Consider the following 27,895-nt stretch of genomic DNA (forward strand, 5'->3'; position numbering starts at 1 on the left):
AGGGTGAACATGTTCCTGCATCCAACAGGGGATTCCCCACGTTCAGTCACCACCACGCACTACAGCTTGGTAGGGAGAGAAATGAAGGGGGGGGGGGGAAATAACTGATGGCAAAATAGCATTATGTCACTTCCACAGAAAACCCAGAAGTGATGTCACACCACTCTAGGAATTTGCAGAAACTTTATAGTAAAACCATAGTATCCATGCTAAGAAGACTACCACTTACCTTCTGTTGTGATTTGGGTGAGGGAGAATTCCTGACAGTCCCGCTAAGATCAGATGACAAGAGGATAGGGGTTGGAGAAGCACCAGGAAGCAGCTTGGGAGACATTTGTCCCATGCTAGTTTTCAAGCTGCCAGCTGAACAGCTTCTGGTTGCTTGTAAATTTGCTCCACTGCCGTAGGTGGCCAAATCACTGGATGATGAAAAGGAGGAGTCAGTGGAGCAGCTGGGCAGAGCAGCAGGGATCTCACAGGAAGAGGTGCTGGCAAGTGGAGGGCCTGAGGAGGAAACTGTGGAAGCCGCTGGAGCATGGACCATTGGCTCCGAGGAGCTCTTGGGGACAGAGGTCTCATCCAGGTTGCCGTCGGTCTTGGCCAAACACTCGGATGTGATGCTTTCCAGGCTGAGGGCAGGAGATGGGGCGGAGGAAGATGGCTCTGAGTGGGAAAGCCTGGAGACAGGATGGTGAACTGCAAAAAGAAAGACCACAGAGAGGTAGCATGGCAGCTGCTTGTCTGAAGCACCCCTCCCCAGGGCTGCAGACTTTCCACTAGAAGCCATTAGTCTAACTCATCTGGCTACGTGGAGCCATGATGTTCTTCCCTGCCTCCTCTTTCCCTGAAAGCCTAAACTACAGAATGCCATAAACAGACAGCAGCAACAATGAAGTATCCACAGAGAAAAATGATGCAGCTGATTCCTTCCAGTCTCCAAGATGTGACTCAGACTGTAAGATGGACAACTCTCTGACACTCTCTGGTAGCTAGTCAGCTACCTGAACTCTGTCCCTTGCTGAAGCAGGCCTTGAAGGCTGGGGAACAAAATATTTCAAGTCATGCAGAAGATGGGCTGGGTGGTGAGAGACTCCTGATCTCAGTGGTCCATCACTCTGATCCCCCTATGTATCTCAACAGTACCGGGGGGGGGGGGGGAGGGAAACTGCAGCAATAAATCCATGTCAGTTCCCTAGACATTCACAACAAAGGAAGGTAGGCCCAGGCTAACATCTCTCTGCTGTTGGAGGCAGCAGAAAACTAAAGGTTGCCTGTGTGTAGGACTGGAGGAAGGAGATGACAGAACTGATGCTGGACATGGGGCTGAGCATTAATCCATCTCCCATTTGAAGGGGACACAGAGGCACTCACCAAGTGGGGAGGCACTGGGGGCCCTTGGAGCTGGCCGCTTCTTTGTCTTTGGGCTGCTGGTAGGTGTGATGCCGTACCAAGGATGGAGGACTTTAGGGGTGGCTTCACTCTGTTCTGGCTGTTGTGTGGTTGGTGGGGTGAAAGATTCCTCCTCTGCAACAGCATTATCATCCTCATCATCCTCAAAGGGATTGAAGGGTTTTCGCTCCCGGGGCCTACTCTCTCTGCCTCTTGCTTCCCCTGCTGCCTCTTCTCTGTCTTCTTCTCCATCAGATGACCTTGGTGGGGTTTCTTTGCTACTGCCAGGTGGGAGAGGAGCAGGCTTCTTCTTGGACTCTACCTGGACCAATGCAATCCATGGAGGGTCCTTTCCCCTTGGAGTTTCTCCAGCACTGGGTAGAGACAAGAAAAGTGCAAGGAAGAATGTGAGGGAAAATGCACAAAGGACTAAAATGCCTGAGATTTTAAAAGACTGATAGTTCTCTTCAAGTAATCCATGTCCATTGGCTCAAAAGAAGCAATATTCTAGTGCTCTTGCCTTCAGGGCTGTATTTTGTAATTGCACCACCCAACCGTAGAAATGGGTTACGGAGCACAAAGTTCCACAACAAAGATAGATTTAAGGTGCTCAGACAATGTCTGATGGCTCTCAAGAAGCCACATGAGGTATGAACTGGATTTTCATGGGGCTTCACAATGCAGCACACAGCTTTATCCCCTCCCCCTGGTTTGTGGAAGCCAAATAACACAAACAATAAGCCCCTTTTGAATTTAAGTGCTATTATGTTTCTTCAAATTTCTTACTGTCGGAATTACTAGTAGTGATATTAGATGTGTTTAGGCATGAATATGTTCCATGAACCTGACTTTAAGCAGCCAGTCACACTGATAAGAACCAATTTTCCAAGCACACAGGCCCCGTTCTTCCCACTGGGGGGGGGGGTCATACACGCATTGATGGGCTACACATATAGCACCCCACCCCCCAGCAAATTCCACAGCATTCCCTTTGCATTCCCATAGCATTCCGTTTGGGGCCATTCTGCTTCAGAACAATGGCACAGGAAAAAGGCTAGTTACCCCACTCCACCCCACCCTGCCTTGCAGTCCTGATCCAAATCAGGGCTCCATACACATGGGGTATTAGTTCCCATTAGCATGCTGTATACCTGCCAACTTACAACACACCAAGTATCATAACGTAGTTTAGCCCTTTGATAAACCTCTTCTTGCCTCCGTTCTCCATCTTCTTCCTAAAGTCTCATCATCCACCTCCCATTCCTTCTGCTTCCTCTTTATCCTCCTTCAAACTCCTTCTGTCTGGGTTCCCTTTTCTTTGGCTTCTTGAGATCTTAGACCTCTGCATTTGACATTTTAATTCCAGTGAAATGATCAAATTTTCCTTCCTGCTTAGAAGCAATTTAGTTCCATCAGCATCAGAACATTCTGTGCCAATCAGCTGCAAAAGCTTTGTGCCACAACGCAACATAGATTTGTTCAATTTGTATAATGTATACAAGCTACAGAACACAACTTGCACCTTTAAAGCCCTTCAAACCTGAGCTCCACAGCCTTGAAGGATCACCTCTCCCAGCACATCCCTGTGCGGCAGCTCTGTTCTTCCCAGCAGGGTCTCCTATCAGTACATCAGTAAGGTAAGTCTGACAATAGTCTGGGCTCAAGCCTTTTCTGTGGCCACTCACTGGTAGGGCTGTCAATCTCCAGTTGGGGGCAGGGGATCCCCTGGTTTGGAGGCCCTCTCCCTGCTTCAGGGTTAGCAGAAAGCAGCGGGGAGGAGTTGAATGTCCACTGGCCACTCCATTATACTCTATGGAAACTGGACCCCATAGGGTGTAATGCAGAATCAACCCATGCGTATTTGGGGCTGGGGTTTTTTTGTTTGTTTTTTAATCTTTATTTAGTGAGATTCTGGGGCTGTGTTTTGAGGTAGAGGCACCAAATTTTCAGCAAAGTATCTGGTGCCTCTCCTCAAAAAACCCCCTAAACCAAGTGGTCCAGTTCTATAAAGCCCCAAAATAAGGTGCCCTCATCCTCCATTATTTCCAGTGAAAGGAAGGCATTTAAAAGGAGCACGGTCCCTTTAAATGTGATGGTCCAGACCTCCTGTTGGAGTTCAATTATGCTTGTCACAACCTTGCTCCTGGCTCCATCCCCAAAGTCCCCAAATATTTCCAAAGCCAGAGCTGGCAACCCTAATATCCAACACCTCTGGAGGAAGTCAGGGGGGCCTCCTACCCTCCTGGCAAGGATGTAAAACAGATGTTCTGGGGAGCTTGAGAGGCAGTTTGGGCCTGTGCAAAGGGGAAATATCCTGCTAGTGGGAGGGCTTAATGTGTTTTAATGACTGGTTTTAATGTTTTTATTTCTGTTGTTTTATAAAATTGCTTTCACACTGTTGTTACACACCCTAAGTACTGAGATGCTCAGGAGACAAGTGGGAATACACATTTTTAAAATAAACAAACAAGACTTCTGTTGATGCAAAATGTTGATATTTTGTTTTGAAAGCTCAGAACATACACAGGCCAGGCCGTATCATACCTTTTCAGGAATGAGTGCTCAGTAACAGTTTGGGATTCTCTTGCTATTGTTCTGAAAGTGTGAATCTTAGCTGGAATGGGAGAAGACATGTAACTAAGGACATCAACTCTCCCATCTTTCCCTTGTAAATGCTTAAGAATTAAGTGCTGCTTTGTACATAGGGGAGATATCTTTGTAATAATTGATGCATATACCATCAGTTGTGAAATGCCATGCAAGTTTTGACCAAATATACAGGTCAAGAGCCAGTGCATTTATTGGGGAGGAGTCACGGCTCAGTGGCAGAGCTCATGCATTCCATGCAAAAGGTCTCAGGTTCAGTCCCTGATATCTCCAGTTAATTATCTCAGTTATCAAATTTTGGGAAGGACCTTTCTCTGCCTGAGACTTGACAGAGCCACTGCCAGTAAGAATATATAATACCAAGATAGACAGTCTGATATGGTCTGAGAGATACTGCAATTCTTTCTTCAGTTGTCAGGGGTTACCCATCTCTAAGTAACAAGTTCAAACAAGCCCTGCTGGGTTTGCCCACAATGATGAATATGTCTGGACTGAAGAAAGGGAACCAGAGGGAACGATAACATTTGTGCCCCCTCCCCCCCCCCCCTCTCTCTCTGTGATTTGCAGACAAAAGAACATACCGGTCTGAGGAAGCTGGTCTGCCTCTGGGTTTTGGAACTGGAGGCCCAGGCGTTCCACCTAGAAGATACAAGTCCATCATATTTCTAGAAAACACTTCTAAACCCAAGTCTTAGCTGAAATTATCTTAGAAGAAAGTAGCTAGTCTTTATGGTTGTGAATGACAGTTAGAATGTGCATCAAGGCAGGCCTTGACAAATTTCCTTTGGTTATAGGAGACAGCATAAAAATTTAAGAGCCAGACTCACTTTTCAGCCTTCAAAGTTTTGTATTTTAATGAGCAAATTTTCTGCTGATTTCTATCACAAGACCTAATCCTGACTTGTTAACATTTTCTTAGAATTTTATTAAAGCTATGACAAAAGTGTTGCAGTATATAAATAAAATAAAGAGGTTACTCTGATTGTTATCACCATAATTTCTCATAACTCAATTATTATTTTAAAAAGAGCCATTAAATGTAATATTGGAGCTAGAACAGCAAACAACTTGTTAAAAAATGAATTCAACCACTACCATTGAACAGTGTTAAGTTAGATTCACATAAGAACAAGCAATGGCAAGAACTTCATACACATTTAGACTATCTAATACAAAATGATTTTTAAAAAAGCTTTGGGTTGGATCCAGCCAATTTTTTTCATTCAATCTCAGTCAATTCCCCTCTTTATTACAGCCCTCAATCCACATGGCTTTTGTCCATGCAGATCCCGGGAGCCCAAACATGTCCTTTTTGGTGATGAAAGGAAAAGCTGGTTGGATCCAACCCTTTTTATTTCCCCTGAGCTGAGAGATGCTGTAAAAAAATTAGTAAAGAGTCCAGTAACACTTTTAAGACTAACAAATTTTATTGTAGCATAAGCTTCTGAGAAACACAGCTCTCTTCATCAGATGCTGTGTTTCTCAAAAGCTTATGCTACAATAAAATTTGTTTTAAAATCTGTTAAAGCTTAAAAGTGCTACTGGACTCTTTACTATTTTGCGCTAACAGACTAACATGGCTGACTCCTCTTGATGTAAATAAAAATATTGCCAAAAACACTAGGCATCAAAATGAAAATTCTAAATGCCATCACAACCTGGCACCTTGGATCTAACAAATCCTCCATTAGGGCAGCATCTTGAGAAATTTCAGAAAACAGAGGAAAGGGGGAAGAGAAGCTAAGCATGACTTCTAGTGATCCAAAAGCAGAGCTGTAAAGCTCTTTACTTCTTTGCCATGACTAAGGTACACCTATCCTCAGTCTCCAGGCCCTCTGTTCCATCCATTCCACTAGCCCCTACAAACCCCCCACCCCAAGACTTCAGAAAAAAACCAACTAAACCCCAAAACCAACATACAGAAATGTATTCAGTTAATTCAAGGTGCACACTTAGTGCTCTGTCTGTAAAGAATGCGGGCTGTGTTGATGTAGAACTGGAATCTTGGAAAGAGAAGGAGAAATACAAACACAGCCCTGGCACTGGTTTATGAGATGGAAGGGTGCAGCAGTTCGACAGCTGTGAGATCAACAGAGAACTCTGTCCCATCAGATAATTGGCATAAGCCTCAACTTGAGAGTGCTTACCAGGAGAACCATTTTTCTCCAAAGGATTGTCCTCTGTTACAGAGGGCACCAACTGCAACTTTCCACACAACATGTTTCCCACAAGAGGGAGCACAAAGCACTGGATGTATTTTGATCAAAGATACCAAAAAAGAGCAGCTGGTTAGACACTCCTCTCCTTTGCTATTTGAGTTGTGCTTTTCTAAACAGGTCCACAACTCTTCTTCACGTTATATTAGTTGAGGCAATTTATGTTCACTTGTGCTATTGTGTATGGTTGCTAATATATGTTTACTTGTAATGTTGTGTATGTTGATAGTGGACTATGGTCTGTTTGAATCTACACTCTGTGATAGAAGCTTGTTGGGTGACCTCCAGCCAGTCACTCCCTGTTAGCTTCTCTTCTATGATTGGGTGGTTGTGGCAAGGACAAAATGGAAGAAGGAAGGACAAAACTGGAGCCTGCTTTGAGTCTTCACTGGGGATAAAAGTAGGGAATAAATAAATATTAATGTTCATTCTTATATTTGGGGGGCATAATTTTCTCGTTTTCTCTCTTAAGTTGAGAACGGAACGGGGACGTAGCTTAGGAGCAGGGCAGGTATCTCTAGTTAGGTAACCTAGGAACAGATAAGGTATCTCTAGTTAGGAGAATTGCTGACAACAAGGCTAGGAAAGACCCCTGCCTGAAACTTGGAAGAGCTGCTGTCAGTCAGGACGGACAACATTGTCTGTCTCCATATAAGGCAGATTCCTACATTCTTCAAGAGGAAAAGACATGTCAAGAAGTCTATTTTTTCCCCCAATAAAAGTTTTTTGTATGTGAAATGCACTGGAGGAATTAGTCATTCACTCTTGCAATTAACACAAGAAATGACTCCCCTTTACTTGGTCTTCATATCAGTTTGGTATTGCCCCAGCATGGGACTACAGAGCCCAGTAGGATGGATCCCTCCACTTCCCTAGGCTTCTGCTTCCTTACCATTGACAATGCCAGAGCCTGGCTCACAGGGCCCCTCATTCTGCACGTTGCCTCTGGGCTTTGGAACAGGATGGGAGTTGGGTGGAGACAGGGCTGCTGTGTCTGTGGCCCTCCTGGGGGCCGGGGTGGGTCGAGACTCCTTGAGTTGTCCGTGATGCAGGTTGGCTTTATCCTGGCTCAGCAGAAGAGGTTTGGTTGGCACAGGAGGCTTGGGAGGCATTTGGGGGCTGGGTTCAGAGCTGGGCATAGGGAGGAATGTTTCATTCTTGGGCTGGGCAGGCGGCACTTCCATCGCCACTCCATCCACCATTTTCTGCCCCGTCTCTTCAGCAACTGATGGGTGACTCTCCAATACCCCATTCTCTTCCTCCTGACCAGCATTCACCATCTCAGCCTCGCTCCTTTTCTCTGCATGAAGAGGTTCAGGACTGGGCCTATCCTCTGTTCTCCTGCTCAGGCTTCGCTTGCCACGATGTTGGGTACACACAAATGTGCCTGATTCTGGCCCAGGCTTGTAAGACCCAGGGAGGAGTGTGCTGGAGCATTCCTTACACCTGCCAAATGTTCAAAAAGATTGTGTTACAGGAAGGTATAGGGTGTGTGTGCAGAAATCAAGACCTTATGCTCATGGAAGTGCGCAAGAGAACAAGGTGTAATTGATTGCTCTGCTTTTCATTCTGTGTGAGACTTCAGGCACAGAAACTGAATTCTGTTCCTCAACTCCAATATCTAATGCAGGAATTGAAGTCAGTCATTTTAATCTGATCTGTCCTTTGGGCAAAGACCATGACTTTCTCTCCCTACAGCAACCAACTCAAATCAGTTTTGATGTGCTAGAAAACAGTATTTCCACAGTATCCCTAGTCTTTGAAATACTGATAATGCAAAACTATGGAGCATTCTCTTAGGGCACTGACAAGTCAAAAGAAAGCTTGAGACAAAGTGATGATAGAACCCAAAAGTCATCCCTGGTACAAGGCCTGCAGCTTACCTGTTCTTCAGCCATTGTGGTGGAAGCTGTTTTCCTGTAAGAACAACCTGTCAATCACAACCCCTACAGAACAATGGTCTTGCTCACTTTTCTGTAACATGAAGTCAGTGAAGTAGGTTCCACATTGGAGAACAGTATCCAGGATGCATGTGGCTCCCATACCACTAAATGAGTATTACTGGCTTTCTAACATTTTTCCTTTTCAAAAAGCAAGTTTCAGGCTTGTGGTGGCATAAAAATAAGAAGTGCCTATGGAGCTTGGCACAATTAAGGGCCATGGCTAGCAGAGAAGAAGAGGCTCACTGGAGAGTAACAATGCTATACCAAGCATATTTAGACCCTTCTAAGTCCACTGAAGTCTGTGGGCTTAGAAAGGTGTAACTGGCATAGGATGGCACCATTATATTGACAGATATCACTTTTCAGTGGACTCAGGCAGGGAAAGCTTACCTGAAGCACTGACGGTGATACAGTTTGCCCTCTGCCAGATAGCGCTGGACCAGGTGAACATGTTGTTGGCAAGCTGCACATGTGCTACTGAGGGTGGAGCGCTGGGAATGCTCGGCCAGGCCTTCTGCAACATCGTCCTGAGGCAGCAAGAGATTACACTGAGAATGCAAAAGCCAATTTATGTGCTGTTTCCCTTAATTAGTGCAAAACAGACACAAGCCTACCCAAAAGTTTTAAGAACCAACCACAACATTGCATCAGAAGACACAGAAATCTAAGCAGGTGCTAGACTGTCTTACCAACCAAAGGCACACATGTCACACATTCCCTGCCATCTTCTGAGCATGGAACAGGGGTCACTGGGGATTTGTGTGTGGGGGGGGAGTATTTGTGAAGTTCCTGCATGGAGCAGAAAGTCAGACTAGTTGACCCTGGAGGTCCCTTCCAACTCTATGATTCTATTATCCTTTTGGTTCCATAACAGATATTATTATTCTGTGTTAAGGAAGGACCACAAGTAGCGTTCTTCAGCCCAGTTCTCAGCAAGATGCTCTAGCTCTCACCTAGTCCTGGAACGAATTAAGCTTTTCTGTTCCTGCAGCGTATCCATAACCTAAAATGGCTGCTGCAGAAGAGATGGGGATAGGAGATAACCTCCATTGCTTAGCCAATCCCAGAAAATCTCTTCAGTCCAAAAGAAGAAATACCCTTAACAACAGATGAATCCCTCAGCGAGACAGATGGAGAAAGGAAAGCATCCAGTTTCAGGTCAGAAAAACTCAGAGGACTAGGTACCTGGAGTGTTGACGAGGTCTCGGATACAGCCACAGACCTGTGAACTGGCAAAGTGGGTGCAGAGGCAACTGTTGGGCGCTTCATAGGTGGGGGAACTCTGGCTGCAAAAACAGAGAGGGAAGATGCTGATTCCCAAAAAGCTGATGTGAAGAAGCATCCATTTGTATAAAGTAAAGCAAGTCTCCACAAGCTTCTTTCACTTTGCTATGAACCTCACTGAGGACGAGGGACAGTTTGGGGGAGGGGGATAAAACGCAAGGCCTACATGACTAGCTGTTGTGGGTGAACTGCTTGCCCCCTACACGCTCCAGTTCCCTCATTTTTCAAAGCACTGTGATAATTAGTTAGGCATGACTTAGCAGCAGATTAAATGTTTAGCAGCATCAGTAGAGCCATGATGAGTTCTAGAGATCCACCAATTTGGGCAGGCTTTGAGATCCAGCCAAAAGTTGTGTTCACCACAATCCTCCTGCTCTCCTGATTAGGAGTGGGGGGTGAGGGGGAGAAGAGTTTTTCTCTGACAACACACTCAGGCATCCACAAGCCCACTCACCCCTGCAAAATGCTCCTGCATCCTCTTGTGAGAAGGATGCCCAACAAACACCCTCCCTCTCCTGAGCACTCACTCACACTGCAGTTTGGGGAAGATAATAAAACAGAAGGAATTTCTCCTCTGCTTTGGACTTTTTATGGACCTCCCTGCCTCTTTCTCACACACCCATGTATGAGTGCCTGCCAGCTTGGGCAAGGCTGCCTAGTAAGTAAAGCCCAGATTGTGAGCTGCTGTTTGCAATGAAATCTGGAGGTGTTTGTTGTTCCCCCAGAGAAGAACAGTCAGGGATGATCTCCAGCCCCTCAGCAGACAGCGGGGGTGTAGTGGTTAAGAGCAGCAGACTGATCTGGAGGACCGGGTGTGATTCCCCACTCCTCCTTCACATGAAGCCTGCTGGGTCGCCTTGGGCCAAGTCCTCTCAGAACTCCTTCAGTCTCACCTACTTCACAAGGCCCCTATTGTGAGGAGAGGACGGGATGGTGATTGTAAACTGCTTAGATACTCCTTAAGATAGAGAAAAGATAGAGAGAGTTTTTAAATATATATATATATTTAAAAACTCTATCTTCTATCTCCAAGCTTAGGAGGAGCCCAGAGATCATCCATGCACACTGTGTAGCAGAGGTGGCCACAGTGTCTTCCAACTACAACATAATGATTACCCTGGGAGGGTTACTCTGTCCTCCACACAGCTTCAAGCTTGGCAGAAGGGAAGGAGCTCATCATGTTCACCAAAGTGTTGGGGGTGGGGTGGGGGAGATGTTCACCATGGGTTAGTCCCACACACAAGCGCACACCATGAGTTCATAGTTAGAGCTGAGAGAGCAAAGTTCTTCCTAATCACATTTATGGTTGTAGCATAAAGTACGGAATGCCATGTTGGAGCTCTCACCTTGGCTGGGGTTGTTAAAATGGTTGTAATACTGAGACACATAGGTCATGATGCTAAGGCAGTCAGGGACCTTCATGGAGACCATGTCACTGGGATCCAACAAGGCGGGGATCCCCAGCTCTTGCTCTGCCAGCTGAAAAGCCTAGAGAAACAACAGAAGAAAAACAACGACAATGTCAAAGCAGACCCACACACTGGTGGATTGAACCTGGGTAGTAAGCAACAAAGGCAAATCATACATCCCTTCTGGAAGCACCTCCGCAAGAGATGACATGCAGTCAGAACCCCTGCTCCATGCCACACTGACCCTCCTCTAATGCATGTCTTCAAAACAGAACCATGTCTATATTCTTCTTGAAAAGTCTGTCAGTCATGCCAATGTAGTGGCCCCGTGGCGCAGAGGGGTAAAGCAGCAGTACTGCAGTACTATGGTCTGAACTCTCTGCTCACGACCTGAGTTTGATTCTGGCGAAGCTGAATTCAGGTAGCCGGCCCAAGGTTGACTCAGCCTTCCATCCTTCTGAGGTCTGAGCTTGCTGGGGGGAAAGTGTAAAAGACTGGGAAAGGCAATGGCAAACCACCCCGTAAAAAGTCTGCCGTGAAAACGTTGTGAAAGCAACGTCACTCCAGAGTTGGAAATGACTGCTGCTTGCACAGGGGACCTTTCCTTTTCCATGCCAATGTGAAGTCCACAAGGAGAAAAATGGCACAGAATGTAGCTTCCCAAGGATTACAGCTGGGTTTCTTTTTCAAAACAAGCTTCTAGCCCTCCTGGTTGTTGAGAAGACGCAGTCACACCTGCCAAAGGCTTAAAAGGTCTGCACAGGTCTGTCAGTGATCAGGAAAGACATAATCTTGTCTGCATACCTCTATTATACTCCATGAATGTGCACATCTAGGCAGGGTCCATTCTGTAAAATCTCACTGCTACTGCCATTGTTTCAATTTAAACAAGTCATGCAGGCCTAATGTAGATATGACAACATGCATACTTTATTTTGAATATACAGTTTTAATCTGTTGGGCATAGAATAAAGCCAGACCCTCTCTTGATATTGGTATTCTGCTACCTCTGTGCAAGGAAGGAGTTTCTGCTTTGTGTTATCTGTCTGATAGTAAGAAAGTCAGGATGTGGAACAGTACAGTGTAGCCTGATCTCATCAGATCTTGGAAGCTAAGCAGGGTCAATACTTGGATGAGAGGTCACCATGGAAGGCAATGGCAAAGCACCTCTGCTTCTTACCTGCCTTAAAAGTCCTTTGCTGGGGTCACCATAAGTCAGTTGTTGCTTGATGGCACATACATAGATAGTAAGAAAGCAAGTAGCTTGCACTTGGGGTCAAATTAACCCACATATCCTTTTCTCCTATTTCTAAACTGTCCATTCAGACTGCATTCAGATGCCCTTGACATTGTCCCAGGTGCAAAGTCAGGATTCTGGATACACAATCTAGTCCCCTCCTTTATCCAGCAACAACTATTCTGCTTCTGAGACAGTAGATCCACATGTAGAAACCTGTTTTCACACATGGAGTGATTTAAACATATAAAGCTGCCTTATACTGAGCCAGAACTATCAAAGTCAGTATTCTCTGCTGACTGAGAGCAGTTCTCCAGGTTCTCAAGGGGAGGTCTTTCACATCACCTACCACCCAATTCTTTTAATGGGAGATTCTGGTAATTGAACTTGGACGTTCTGCATCATGCATGCAAAGCATGTGCTCAGCCACTCAGCTGTGCCCCTCCCCACCCCATTTAGCTAAATGCTTTAGTTAACCTGAGGCATGGCCCAGTCAGAAACCTAAAGAGATCACAGAGGCAGAATCAGTGGTCAAAAGGTAGGGCAATGACTAGCTTCAAATGACTGCTCAAATACAATGCTTACGGAATGCCCATCAGCTACTCACTCTCTCTCATCCTATCTCACAGGGTTGTTGTAAGGATAAAATGAAGATGGTGGAAACATGCATGCTGCTCCGAGTTATCTGAAGCAAGGATGGGATAAAAATGGAAGGAAAGGGAGAGCCCCTTGCCCTTTCCCCACATCACATCAAGCCCTGGTCCCTTTTCCTCTACCAGACTGTCTCCATACATTCACGATACCCCCATCCTCCCTTCCTCTCCCTCACCTCTGGTTCCATCAATCCACAATCTCCATTTACTTATCTGTAGAAGGAAGTGCTGCTTTCAGAAAACAAGGGAGTTAAATATATTTTAATTGGAAATACCAGAAGCCTGTGCTGGTACTCAATAAACATTTTTAAAAAGGGTAGTCTTTCCCAGTCATTAACTGGACACAGTCATTGTTTTTGTCCAACTGCCAAGGACAGAGAATGAGGCAACCGTAATATGAGATGACAATACCTGCTTCCAAACAGAGCAAGAGCCAACATGGCCCACTGGGTAGAATGCTGGACTTGCGCCCATTCTCAGTAGCTTCACAGACTTACTTAGTTGATGCCTGAGCAACCCTCAGGTTGAATACATTGGAATTTAACAGACATGAAAATCATATTAGGACTTTTGCATCTTTGATGCATACCTATATGACTACCAGCCATTCTTCTATTCACTGATCCCAGACCACAACTGGGAGATCTTGTCACAGATTTCCCATGTGATTTTTTTCAGCATTGGAATAGTTCCTCATGGTCTTGGTTTGAACACCACAGCCCAAAAACTTGTGCCTTAACCCTGTTGATGTGAGAGGGGTTAAGGCAATAGCTTGATTGAGGGTGTTGACAAATTATGCCCAAAACACATGAAAAGTAGCCAAGTCACATTCTGTCTGCTCAACTGGTTTCCATCAGAATGGAGTTGTTAAGGGTTACACCTGAGGGCTGCACCCTCCATCTCAAGCCACAGCTTCACCATTACATCAGCAGTACTCTTCCCAGATGGGATTATTATTTACAATCACTTGGCATCTTAGACAGGCCACAGAGAAAAATCTAAGCACTTTCTTGCATCACCATAGCAAGGCAATTACAAAGACGCTGCATGTTCAAATCTGCAAACTTGTTATGTAGACAGTGAGTCGAGTATTCCACACAAAACTTGCCACCCTCAGAATAGAAGAGTCCTCACCCCCTTCAAAAAGAAACAGATTTCTAACCCTAGAAGTTTTGGTTAATAATTCACTTAGCTAGTAGAGTGCTTTGGATAGGGGGTGGTAAATTAAGTTTCACCCAGACTACAAATAAATGGCTGGCATGCTACCCCTCCCATGCAGCCACCCTTGTCTCTATTGCCACAAAGCACTGAGGAGGGAAAGTGTGAAAGAGACAGCCAGAGGCACTCATCAGGACACTTGCTTTATATCAGATGAATTAACAGCATTATTACAATCACCAAGGGGTGAGGCTGATTTAAATCTAGTTCCTGATTGATACTTCATATATTTCCTAAACAATTATCCATACTAATTGTTCAATCTAACCTCTAAAACCAGGCTTAGCAAATTTCTGCTGGGGGCAGGGGATTCCACCCACCCCCTCACATGTTCTCATTTACTGCCACAACTGCAACAGCCAGTGGGTAGGAGAAATAAAAAAAGTCACTATCAAGTGACAGTATGACATCCCTTCCAGAGGAAACCCTGAAGCAACATCACACCACTCTAAGAGTCACCATAAACTCTATGGTTTTACAATAGAGTTTCTGGCAACTCTTAGGGAGGTGTGATGTCACTTCCAGGAAAACCCAGAAGTGACATCATGCTGTTGCCTGATAACACCCCCCATAACCCCATCCCCTAATGCCTGCTATCGGCAACATGTTAATTTACTGCTCAACAGAGAATTTGCATTGTATAGTCTTGTTTATGGCTTATCTGATAAGCAAATGTCAACCATAATAGTTTTCTTCTATGGTAAACTGTGAGAATAAATATGTGCAGCTGGACAGCAGGGTCCTCAATTCTTTCTTGAGTTGCTGCTTTTTGTTTCACTGTTCTTTCTCCTCTTCTGTTGTTTAACTCTCCTGCCTTACACCCATCACTTCCCTGAAACATAAGGCAGCTAATAATCCAAAGTTTCAGTCATAGCATCCAAGGCAGAAGTTGCACAAGTGTCTTTGTCTGTTTACAGACAACTTAAGAGCCCAGAATATTCCAGAAACAAAGGCTGGCAGTTACTGAGGAGAACTTTTTCACAAGATTAAAGGAAATGCCCTTGTATATTTATGAACAAATGAAGCTGTCCCCTACTGAGTCAGACCACCAGCCTTTGAAGGTCAGTATTGTCTACTCTGATTGGCGGAGGCTCTCCAGGATCCTCTGGACAAGGTCTTTCATAGCTATCTCATCCATTTAACAGGAAATGCCAGGGACTGAACCTGGAACCATTAGGAGCTAAATAGCCATAATCTGAGAACTCAACAAAGATGAGCACAGTAGATGATCTGCCCAGTAAGATACAGGGATGGCATCTCCTGAAGCTAGTGTATGAATCCTGGTGCCTGTGAAGATTTGCCAGTCCCTGGCCGAGAGTAACCATACTGTATATGACCAATTGTGCCACATGTAATGCTAGGCCTCTGAAAGGTATTTTCCCATTACTATAGTGCATGTTTAATATTCTTGCATTCAGGTTTAATTTCAGCTAGGTTTGTATTAAGTGAAACGAATGATATTTCAAAAGATAAAAATTGATTTTTATTATTTTAGATCACTGATTTAATCTGCCTTGTTTGTGAATCACAGCAGAATAAAGGCCTGTGTCTTCCTAACTCCAATCCCACAGACCAATTTCAGGGAGAATTCCAGTGAAGAGAAACCTCTGTGCTATCCTTCCTTGCACACAAGACTCCCTCTCCCCATCCCATGAGCCTCTTCAGGAAACAGAAGCAGGCAGAAGGCAGAGTTGACAACTGGGTAGTTAGCCAGCATCTGTGACCTCATGTACTGCCAACTGGCAACTCCTACCTTACAGGCTGTGGGGTGGGAAAAGGACATGGGCAGCAGCTTTCAGTAGTCAGTCAGAACTTTAGCCAGGTCTGTATCCATTTTTTCTCTGACACAGAGTTCAGCAGCTTGACAACCTCAGCTTTAAAGCAAGTTTCTAGGCCTTATGGTTACAGAGATAAGTGTCAAAACAAAAGGGATGTGTCTTATTCAAATTTTGAAAGCTGGAGGATCCAAGAAAGTCTTCCAGGGAATGGAGGCATCAGCATACACATGTAAGAGAGATCAGTCAAAGTTACAGTGGAAGGCCTTCGGTAAACCCAGTGAGCTTCATGGCTATGTTGGTATTTGAACCAGGCTCTCCAGTTTTGATCTGTACCACTACACCACACTGCCTCTTTATCCCATGGTTAGCAAAGTAATATCCATTAAATCAATAAAATGCTGGAGGGGGGGGGGTGTTCCTAGCTAAAAATAAAACAACCTTGATATGCCTTGTTGTAAGACTTCCTGATTTGTACTGCCTGTCTGCATCTTAAGGCATTACAACACTAAATAAAATGCACATGGTTTATTTTAAGCTGGAAACTTTTGTCTTTGTTGGTGCAGAATTCAAATTTATTTCCCTTTCATCAGACAGTCCATGCATTAATGCCCCCTGAAGGTTTCTGTCTCTAAGATTACACTATTGCTGTGTTCTAAGTATGTTTAATTCTCACTGCTACCATCTACCATAGTCAAAGAATGGAGCTGTTGCCTTGCTGCATGGATTTATGCTGCAGTTCCAAACAAACATGCTCCTTTAAGACCAATTCATTCCTATAGTAAATACATAAAAGTATATTTAACGATGTGCAGTACACTGTGATCCGCAGACTAATTACTTCAAGATAATTCCCCTAATGTTGATGGAATTAGCCTAATTCAGATCAGGTTACAGACTTGAGGTTGCCTAAGGTCACCATTACTGTTTGGGAAGTAAGTAGAAGGGGTGAAACTTAAATTAGTTTTAAATACTTTTACTGCCCATGAAAAGTTCAGACTGCATAAATTAACTTTGCAGCTTCTCTTCACTCCTGCTATAGAAACTCTCTGTTTTTCTGATGTGCATAGAAATTTCTGTCTCTAGAAACTTTTCTGTTGCATCCTTTCCCCATTCCTAAAAAGTTCCTTATGAAATTTTGGAAGTCCAATGACACCTTAAAGAATACAACAAAGAAATAGGAAGGGACTCACCAGCTGGTTGTTCTCATATACATTTTCCTTAGAAAGTGTGTTGAAATCCCTACAAAGAAAACACATAAGAGTGTCACAGGAGAAAGTGGGATTCTTTACTAGTCCACAAACGAATGTGCAAGGCAAGGATATCAGGTCAGCCATTATTAACCAGTCTTTTCAATATGTATCTTTCAGACCAGAGAATCTTTGTAGTTCAGTCATCCTCTGTATTAAGGACTATGAGGGAGGGACCTCTGATTGTGCACCTTCCGAAAACACAAAGGCAGGAAGTTCAAAAGATCTTCAGTGATGGAGCCATCAATTATTCAAGTGACCTTTTTAAAAACTGAGGAAGTATCAGAGACACTTCCACAAGGAAACATCTGTTCCACAAATACCTAAAGCTACACAGCTGTATTTTTAAGCAATTCCCATGCAAGATGCTCAAGGGAAGGACCCCATGGATTAGGTTCAAAATCCAGGCCAGGTCAACACAGAACACTTTAACCTATAGGATTACTCCACTATATCCCATTATGTAGATTGCTTCATATAGGACAATTTCCCCACACAAGTTTGCAAGGTACTGCAATGAACACCATCATCTATGAAGAATGTGTGTGTCTTTTTGCTACATTCAGTCACTTTGGATGGCATGACTATCAATGGATTTGCAATTAATATACACATGCACAAACACTTCTGTACCTTCACACAAGACAGCATGCACAATTTTTTTTTTGCAATGCATCGAGCATATGGCAAGATTTCAATCTGCCTCAAACAGCCCTCTGAACTGCCCCATAGTCCCCAATTGTGTACCTAGATTCACAGCAGTTGCCAACTGAGCTTCCAAACAATCCATAGAACTTGGGTCTTCACTAAGCACAGAGTCTCTCTTTGTGGTCCCCGACTCCAAGAGTTTTGTCATTATGAAACCATTCCCTCCCAGTGTTGGGTTGCAGACTTCCTTCCCCATTCACCAATAATTAATTTTTTTTAAAAAAATCAAAACTATTTCAAAATTAAAAACCCAGCAGAGCTTTGCAAAATACACAGCATGTCAATTAACATAATCTGCTGATCCAAGGGTTGAAATGCGATTTTAAAAAGATCACCTGAGCCTTATTCTTTTAATAATAATAATAATAATAATAATAATAATAATAATAATAATAATAATAATAATATTTTATTTTTATATCCCGCCCTCCCCGCCAGGCGGGCTCAGGGCGGCTAACAGACATGGGAGTCCCATGATTCACATAAAACAACATAACAGACATGGGAGTCCCATGATTCGCATAAAACAACATAACAATTTAGATATCAGTTACAAATAAGTTATTTAAAATAGATAAAACATATAAAATAGGTGCTAAAGTGCTGTAAACATGATGTACACAAGATGGCTGGGTATCTGCTCGTTCGTTAATCAGGTTCTATCGCGAAAGCCAACTGAAAAAGAAATGTTTTGCAAGCCCTGCGGAATTGGTTCAGGTCCCGCAGGGCTCGCACCATTTCTGGAAGGTCGTTCCACCAACGAGGGGCTATCACCGAGAAGGCCTGCTCCCTAGTAGCCTTCAACCTAACTTCTCTTGGCCCAGGGATTGTTAGTAAGTTCTGAGAACTAGACCTCAGTGCTCTCTGGGGCACATATGGGGAGAGGCGGTCCTTTAGGTAGGCAGGTCCTCGGCCATATAGGGCTTTAAAGGTGATAACCAGCACCTTATAGTGAACACGGTACACAACCGGCAGCCAATGCAGATTCCGCAGGCCAGGCCGCGCAGGCTCCCACCGTGGTAGTCCCTCCAGCAGCCTGGCCGCCGCGTTCTGGACTACCTGGAGTCTCCGTGTTCGGTACAAGGGCAGCCCCATGTAGAGGGCATTGCAGTAGTCTAACCTCGAAGTGACCGTTGCGTGGATCACAGTTTTACAGAAATTGACAGCACTCATACCACATTTTAGCACACAACAATATATCCTCCACTGTCACCAACTCCTACCCTAATGCCATCCTGTTTGGGTCTGTTAGTCCTTCCAGTGAAAATATTATAACCACATAGACACTGTTCACTTCTTCCTGTGCTGTGTCAAGACTTGGAGCTTCTCAAAGTTTCATCTCCCTTTCTATGTAGTTCCTAATTGTTGTGGGTGTGGAGGGAGGTGTTACAGAAGAGCTAACTATTTTGACCAGCTTTCCAACATGTGATGCAATGGAAGGAATTCAGCAAGTTACAACATGGCCTGCCAATGTCTGAGATGTAACACATGCACCATTATAGCAATCATGATTGGTTATGATGGCAGCATCCATTCAATCATCTCAGCAATTTTCAAACAAAACCTCTCATTTAGCATCTCCTCACTCCTGGGAGGAAAGCTAAAAACATCCCCACTTTGTGTATGAGATAACCAGCAATGAAATTAAGGATCAAGCCAAGCCACTTTTGCCCATCAGGAGGAATAGTTAGTTGGACATAGATTTATTTGGGAGGGTTTTTTTTGCTGCAACCATTTTCAGTTTTGCCAAACAAGCAGCTCAGTTTAAGGGTTGGAGATACACACCAACCTTAAACACATTGATCAGATCAGTAAGCTATTCTGCAACAGTTCTGGCCAACAATGCAGACAAGCTGGAGGGCCATCTGCAGAGGGGAGAGAGAAGAGGTGGTTGGTCAGTTTGGTGTAGTGGTTAAGTGTGTGGACCTGGGAGAACCAGGTTTGATTCCCCACTCCTCCACTTGCAGCTGCTGGAACGGGCTTGAGTCAGCCATAGCTCTTGCAAAGTTGTCCTTGAAAGGGCAGCTTCTGTGAGAGCTCTCTCAGCCCCACCTATCTCACAGGGTGTCTGTTGTGGGGGAAGAAGATAAAGGAGATTGTAAGCACTCTGAGACTCTGATTCAGAGAGAAGGGCGGGGTATAAATCTACAGTCTTTTTCTTCTCCTCCTCCTCAACCTGTACAAAGTAGATGTTCAAACAAGTTCTCTTGCCACAGACACTGATTTCCTGTACATCTCTCAGGGCCAGAGTTGACCAGGGTCCTCCAATCACTACTAGAGAAGCAAGAAGTATCTGTCTCTTCATAGTGTGGACTACAAGTCTACACACACTCTACATAAGCAATCCTTTCCTTAATTCCCAGCCTACATGCTACATCTGAACACAGCAGGCTAGATGCTTTAGAAGCAATAATTAAGTTTGGCATATAAAAAATACACCACAGGCAAAGTTGAAAGAAGGTATTGGTATTGATATATGGTGTCCAGAAGGCTCACAGGCCAAATCCAGCCACGTACCTTACTGGCCCCAGGACTAAGAGTCATGCTCTTAACATCCTTCAGTTCTCAGAGGAGAGAAGAGGAGGAAGTAGTTATCATCACAAATTATTTAAGATATTACTGCATAACAGGCAAACACTAGATTGTCTACGTCACAGCACTGCACAATACACTCAGGGAGAGGCTATGCAGCTAGAAGGTCTTGGCTCATCATTCCCTGTCTCAACAAACTCTAGCAGTATAGAAAAATGAGTTGCTGACCATTACGCAGGTGAAAAGCTTTTTAAGTGTCTTCTACTATTGCCAATAAGGTTGTGCATATACCACACACAAACAGGAAAAGATATATAGAATGCAGTGTTAAGGTACAGAATTCAGCTTCCTCCTCCTCCTCATTTTTAGCCCTTCAAGTATATCTAGCAGATACAGCTGAAAGCATGTGGGAACCAGTTGAAATCTCACAACTCAGAGAAGCTGCTGAATAAGAGTTTCCCATGATCAGTAGGCAGGATTGTAACACCCTTGGCCCCTCTGCATGGGCAACAGAAGCAGAACACATTAGCAAAACAATTAACAAAATTGCAGACTAAAGGGTGCAAGGTAATAAACTTGAAGTATTTCCCACAAGCTGCAGAATTTGGGCTTATTTATGTATTTATTTTGTTTATATCTCATTCTTCTCCTCATTGGGGACCCGAAGCAGCCTATCCTCTCCATTCTCCATTTTATCCTCGCAACAACCTTGCAAGGTAGCTTAGGCTGAAAATGTGCAACAGCCCAAGGTCACCCAGCAAGCTTCCATGGCAGAGTGGATCCTAGCACAACACTCTGACTACTACACCATGCTGGGTCTCGATTTATTTATTTTTAGCATAGAATATATAAGTCTGATCATAAGGTCTCTCTAACCTGTGAGCATGAGCCAAGAATACATGACTGTGCAGAACGTCATGGTCTCTTAATTTGGCTGTGGTTTGAGCTGTTAATTCTGGTTCTCTAAACCTTTAGTAGAACACTCCAGCTCTATGAACGGCCTTACAGCTTTGGGCTATTCACAGTCCCCACCAGACCCCATTAATTATCTGTGCTACTTTACAAATACAGTTCAAAAGAGAGGGTCTGCTTTTGATCTGCAGAAGGAGTGACTTTGACAATTTCTTTCCAGCCTTTGCTCCTCCAGCTTCCAAATCAGGACATGCTAAAGTGACTGAAATAATTCAACGCTCCCCTTAGACATTGCTTGGAAAAATCCTTTCTTAACATGCCATGGCCTTGTAAGGTCCTGTGTTTCAAGTCTGCAACGCAGTTCACCCAGCTTAACTGCAAAGTGCTTAGTTAGACCATCTGCTAGGAAAGAGATGTCTGTCTGTAGATGTTTAACAGCAATGATTTCTGCTTAATGGGATAGTAATTCTACTTCAAGGACAGACAAATTTTAGCTTTGCTCACTGTAGCTCTTCAGAACCTCTTGCTCCAATTCTGTTTCTGGCCATGTGTTCTTCTAACAGCTGTCTTCTGGGCCCTCAACAGCTGCTATATACATTTCAAAAACATATGAATTGTTCATTGTCTCCATGTATGTCAGTTGCATGCCTAAGGCATGTGGCAGCTGAGAGAAGCCCTTGGTTCTGTCTACACAACAGACCAGGCATTCTCCACCTGTGCAGGCAGAACCTTGCCCAAACTGCATGCAACAGACTTGTCATTGGCTGTTTGCTCTCTTGTTGATTTAACAAATAACTAATCTTTTTTTTTCTTTTCTTTTTTTTTTAGAACTAATATTTCTGTGGCATCTCTGAAAACAATTCAGAATGCATATAGGGACCAGCAGATAGTGGCAAATATTCTACGTTCCTGTCACTGATCATAGTTAACATTTACAAAATATACACTTATATCTAATCTTATTTTTATTCTTCTCTTGATCCAAGGTAGTCTACACAGTTCTCCCCTCCCTCACAGAAACCCATGAGCTAAGTTAGGCTGAGTATGTGTGACTGAGCCAAGAGCACTGAGACAGCTTCATGGCACAGCAGGGATTTGAACCCAAGTCTCTCCAGTTCTAGTCTGAAACCTAACCACTACATTATGTTGGTTCATCTTTTATTTATAATGTAGACCAGCATTATTATTATTCCAACATTTCAGAGCAGGATACATACACTTAACAGGAAGTATACAAGATAACAATGGCTCTTAACAGGTAGCACATGAAGTGGCTACTTCTTCAGAAGATCTGAATAGGGACTTGGCCAAAAATCCATTGATTCCTGAAGTTTGTCTCTCCAAGTGTCCAGCCAAATCATGCCTTTGGAAGCTCATAAGCTGGAAATAGCTACTACCAGTTGCTTGTCAGTAGCATCTGTTAACAAGCACTATACCCTCACTGAATATAGTGCCATTTTAACTACCACAGCAAATAGCTATTTATAATCCTCCATGAATCTCTCTAATCTGAAAGCCATCCTGTAGAAATGGTGGAGAAGGGGGGCTGACGGATGAAGAAGGCCTACAGAAGGTGACATGCCTTAAATCATTATTAGCATGGCTGACTTATTTGTTTTACTTAACAAAAACAATACAAGCTACTGACAGATGGAGGGAAACTCAGTGAGATCTGTGTATGGATGCTCTTCATGGATGTTTTAATTGGCAAAGCCAAAGCACTTACCTGTGAGATATCTGCACTCAAATGGCATCTCTTTTAAAACTGTGTTGCTACCATGTAAAGCAGCTACACATGCTTAGATAATATGCCACAGCCAGTAGCTGGAGCAGGGGTGGCACTGGCTTGCTTGTTAAGCATGCATAGCTGCTTACCATGAGTAGCAATGCAGTTTAAATAAGACATGTTATGCAAGCGCAAAGTCCTCCAAATGAACTGCTTTGCCTCATCAACATCACTCGAAATCAGTTCTAAACCTAGGATGAGGAATTTCCCCCTCCATAACAGCACCAGGGCATTCTTCCAGTAACTTGATGAAGTCATAACAAAGCACCACACACATGCAACTTTCGAATAACAGGCAGACCAAGGAGACATTGAAGGTTTAGAACTGGGTCACATTCATTCATCTCTCACCCTTGTCAAGTGATGTTTCCTGCACAGTATCCTCTGATGCTTTGTTCTCACATGTCATATTTATAAATAGTAATAAAGAAGGAAGAAGCATATTGATTGAGATAATGCAGGAAATTCTCAAAATAAAAGGAAGAAAAAATATTAATAGTTGCATGCAAGAACATGTTTGAAAGGCTACAATAATACTATATATATATATATATATATATATATGGGAGATGAAAGGGAAGGATGCTATCATCACATACCAAAGCAAGGAGCACATCCATCCAGTTCTAGCAAAAAAGTTAACCAACAAGGTGTATCAGAGGAAAGCCCATGGTGTGCTAGTCTGGATGAGACAGTTCAAGGTCTTAAAGGTCCCATTGTACTCTAACTTTGACCATAGGTTGCTCGTGGATCTTGGAATTTAAATTCCATTAAACTCTTTAACAGCTGCCAAGCCCTTCCATGATCTACAGCAACTAAGCCAATGGCAAAAACAAGCCATGTAAACACAGATCTACTGTGAATCAGAGAAGATCAGTCAAAAGCAGAGCAGAAAGAGAGGTCAATGGTCTCAGAGGAACCCCATACTTCAAGTTCAATGTGATTCCTTCTAGTCCTTTTTGATGAAACTGGGGTAGATCTCTCAAAGATCTCCTAACTAGACTCCACAAGCTTCTACCCTATCCATTTGACACCATTTCCTGAAGGGCAGTCATGCTAATAGGTTGCAGCAAAATTAAATAGGAACTGTAGAGTAACTTAAAGGATTACAAGTTTTTAGAGTAGTGTAAGCTTTTGTGGACCAGAGCTCCCTTTGTTAGATGCATGTAGTGAGTTCCCACTAAGCATGGGTATATTGATAGATTCAGGTGGGTGGCTGTGTTGGTCTGAAGCACAAGAACAAACTTTGAGTCCAATGGCACCTTTAAGACCAACAAAGTTTTATTCTATAAGATTTCATATGCATGCACACTTCATATACAATGAAATGGAAATTACTAGTCCATATATATAGGTAGAGGGTGAGCAGTAAATTAGCATACAGCATAATGAAGATGTATAATAGGTTCAAGAACCAAACAGGAACAACACACTTATTAGCTTATATGGTTATTTGTTTGGGTTTAATTCCAGGGGGGACATAGTGAAGGAAATAAATGTCAAACTTGGAGATTGATGGGCAGATGTATCCTTAACTGTGGAATGTGAGAGTAATTAACTGAGAAGCTGCTATTATATTCCATCCATTTCCTACTAAGAGAAGTTACAAAGGGAAGAAGTGTAAACAGTTTGAGGGGGAAAGTGGCACAGTTTACATGAGATTCCCTGCAATCCCTCAACCATCCCTTAAATGCCCCCTTCTCATCCCATTTTACTCAATATGGGTGACCAAAGGAAGAATTCGCTCTCCCTACCTTTTCAAATAAACATTTTGAGGATGGTGGAAAATCTCAATGAAGGAGGCAAACTATAAATGGAGTACATAAATAAATGACTAAATAAGTATATCTAATTCATATTAGAGTCCAAAGAACTAGGGATTGCAGTTACTCAGAGTCAGTTAATGCGGAGCAGGGTGTGACCTTGGTCACATAGTATTAGTGACTACAAGGTTTCGCATACACATCAGTTACTTGCCGTGTGGCTCCCCCGTCTCCCTTGACTCCAAGGAGTCTCAGTGCCGCTCTAGGGCTCTTTTCCCCTCCTCATTCTCCACCTCTTTCCTCAAACTCTCCCAGGAGAAGCACTCCGGGTTTTCTGTTAAGCGGCCGCAGCAAGTTCCTCCTTGGGCCAGTACGTTGCTTAGGCGAGCTCGGGGCTTCTAGGCCTGGTCCCGTAGTAGCGGGGCGCGGGTGGGGGAGAAGGGGGGAACCCGTGGGGCGGTCGGTGGTCCGTACTCACAGCAAATCCGGCCGATTCCTGTGGAGGATGGCGCAAAAGGCCAGACCGTCCCGGAAGGAGCTGCTGAGATCTCGGATCTCCACGCCCGGGTAGCCCTCGCATTGGCGGCGGCACCAGGCCTGCAAGGCGCCTCGGGGTCCCGACATCGAAGGGGATCCCGGCTCAGGGAGCCAGTGGCCGGGAGAGAGGCATGGACGGGCGGGCCCGGCAGATTTCTGTGTCCAGCCAAGCTGGGCGCGGCGGCGCCTTTGAGCCGGGCGGCTCTCCTCTCCTCTCCTCTCCTGCCGGGGTTCAGGGGGCGGCTCTGCTGCGCTCCCGGTGGGGCTCCTTGCTCGTGGCTGGGCTTCTCCGGTATCTTCGCTCAGGTTCTCGCTCTCCCGGCTCCCCTCCTACCCCCGGGGGGCGCCTCCTCCTCCTTCTCCCGCCCAGCAACACCGCCGGGCTCTGCTCAGACCTGTCGCGGCTGCGGCTTCTCCGCCCATGATCCCCGCGCCGACCCAGACACAGCTCGCCTCTTACTCATCCAACGAGCGCGGGAGAAGCCGGCCAAGAAGCTGCAGTCGCCCCGCCGGCCGTGGCCGTGCACGTGGAAGGAGGAGGCGGCGGAAGGGGCTTCAGCAGCAAGTCCCCTAGCATGACAAGGGTGTGGAGAGTGCAAGCGCAGAGGCAGCAGCACCGTGCGAAGGACGGGCTGGATGCCTGGAGCCAGCAAGCTCCCGGAGTGGCAGTGCTGATCTCTTCTGGTTTTCCCGGGATGCTGCAGAAACTCAGTCTGGAAGACGTCCCAGTAGTCGTCGCAAATCTGCACCTCACAAGTTGATCGCCTGTGGCTACTGATAGCTTATCAGCAAAATGCTCCCCCCAGCCCCGCAGTGTAGGACTGATACACAAAATCCTACTTTTTTGTCCCTTACTCGAGTATGAGTAATTCTTGTCTAGCAAATGTTTCCCCACCTTTCTGCCAACGAGCTCAGGACCACATACCTGGATCTCCGCTCCTCGTTTTATTATCAAGAGCCACCATGTGAGGTGGGTTGGGCCTGAGGGTATATGTGGGGGTGAGGAACAGTGGCTCTCCAGATGTTTTTTTGCCTACAACTCCCATCAGCCCCAGCCATTGGCCATGCTGGCTGGGGCTGATGGGAGTTGTGGGCAAAAAACATCTGGAGAGCCACTGTTCCCTAGCCCAAGGCCATCCTACAACATTAATGTAAAGAATGAGGATAATCCGAATCTCCAAGATCCTAGTCCAACATTTACCTCAACACCCCACTAAATATTAACACCTTTTATTCAAAGATGTATAGGAAGAGGGAAGAATGAGTTCCATAATTCTGCCCTAGATATCCAGTGATCTAGCCAACAAGTACAAAAGCATTGAGATGACTGAGCACTTAGTTCAACTTTCTTAAAATAACACCAACAGAAATATATTTAATCGACTACATCACATTAAGTATGTTTACACTGATTTACAGCGCCTGCACCCACTCTATAACAAAAAACCTCTGCCTGTTGGCTGGAAAAAAACACTCTCACCTACTTATTTAAATACCCTGACCTCTAGGGGTGAGTTCAACCAGTGTTGCTGCAGATAAGAGGAGGGTGTGGAAGTAGAAAGGAGTGCAGAGAACTGCATGTGCCATCATTGTAATGTGCATTCTGGATGCCTAGTGAATTTCTACTGTTATGTATGATAGCTACAGATTTGGCCAGTACAAATGAGCTATTTTCTTCATTTATACCCTACCTTTCTGCCCAATAGCTACCCAGTGCAGTTTATAATTCTCTTCTCCATTTTATTCTCAAAACAACCCTGGGTTAGGTTGAGAATGTGTACCCAAAGTTACCCAGCAAGCTTTCATGGCAGAGTGGAGTCTCTCAAAGCCTGGCCTCAGGCTGTCCACTATATCACACTGGCCCACCCATTGGATAATGGGGTATTTCCCCAGGAATCAGCAAAAAAAATAGACAGTTATTAGCCATAGAAGATTGTGCATCTGCCCCAGCCTAGCCAGCCATTTTGATGGTCAAGGAATAAAGGGCAATGTGTGGTGATTGCTAGGCTCTTACAGGAGGTAAGATGCCTGCCTGCCCCAGTTTGCTAAACAAAGCCCTATAGGGGAGGGAAGAATGCATGGGAACAGAGAGGCAATCCTAGGCACTTAACTATGGGCACCTAGCCCAAGATGGAGTATCTAGCTCATGCTAAGTGTTTAGCTCCAGCCTCAGCTGTTCCAGAACCATCTCAGCCATTTGCTTAATTAGAAAACATTTGCACCCTCTGGATTCTCTACTAATTGTTTCTTATTTAAGGTGTCAGAGAACAAAACACAACATTCATACTGAAATCAGCAAGAGAGTAATCTTTAGCAAATGGATTCTATGAACAAACAGCTTTCCCCCCATACATTTAAATTTTACAGTTCTCTGAAACTGAATAAATACTGATGAACCACATGCCCATAACAATGACATTTCCACCCAACTATATCTGGCAACCCACACAACCCCCCCTCCCATTTTAATCCATTTCAGGCCATGAAATGAATGTGTAGACTATATACGTTTACCATTGCCCAGATCCAAGTAGTAAAAAGTTCCAGGACCAGTGCTACATGCATCATTTTCTTTTGGATAAGGGGCCACTAGAGACTTACAATGTTTTTATAAAATCTGTTTTACCTACAAACATTATTTGTTGCTAACAAACATTAATATTCCATGGAGAGGGT

At 44.4% G+C, this 27,895-nt stretch overlaps 1 protein-coding gene across 2 annotated transcripts in view; it reads right to left on the reverse strand.

Moving 5' to 3' along the window:
- Window positions 1-25,365, reverse strand: part of MICALL1 (MICAL like 1) — a 40,098-nt gene extending 14,733 nt beyond the window's left edge. Inside the window, exons 1-9 of one of the 2 annotated variants that reach the window (XM_060245473.1) lie at window positions 25,161-25,365; window positions 16,925-16,973; window positions 10,786-10,927; window positions 9,341-9,441; window positions 8,546-8,682; window positions 7,105-7,658; window positions 4,578-4,635; window positions 1,372-1,763; window positions 230-696 (exon numbers count right to left, since the gene is read on the reverse strand). In XM_060245473.1, coding sequence (XP_060101456.1) covers window positions 230-696; window positions 1,372-1,763; window positions 4,578-4,635; window positions 7,105-7,658; window positions 8,546-8,682; window positions 9,341-9,441; window positions 10,786-10,927; window positions 16,925-16,973; window positions 25,161-25,306 — 2,046 coding nt within the window. In that variant the 5' untranslated portion in view covers window positions 25,307-25,365. Of the gene's footprint in view, window positions 1-229; window positions 697-1,371; window positions 1,764-4,577; window positions 4,636-7,104; window positions 7,659-8,545; window positions 8,683-9,340; window positions 9,442-10,785; window positions 10,928-16,924; window positions 16,974-18,912; window positions 18,939-25,160 lie in introns of those variants that run through there. The other variant, XM_060245474.1, reaches the window with a different exon arrangement.
- Window positions 25,366-27,895: the final 2,530 nt, after the last annotated feature.

The sequence above is a fragment of the Heteronotia binoei genome, chromosome 8 (assembly GCF_032191835.1).
Source record: "Heteronotia binoei isolate CCM8104 ecotype False Entrance Well chromosome 8, APGP_CSIRO_Hbin_v1, whole genome shotgun sequence".
NCBI lineage: Eukaryota > Metazoa > Chordata > Lepidosauria > Squamata > Gekkonidae > Heteronotia > Heteronotia binoei.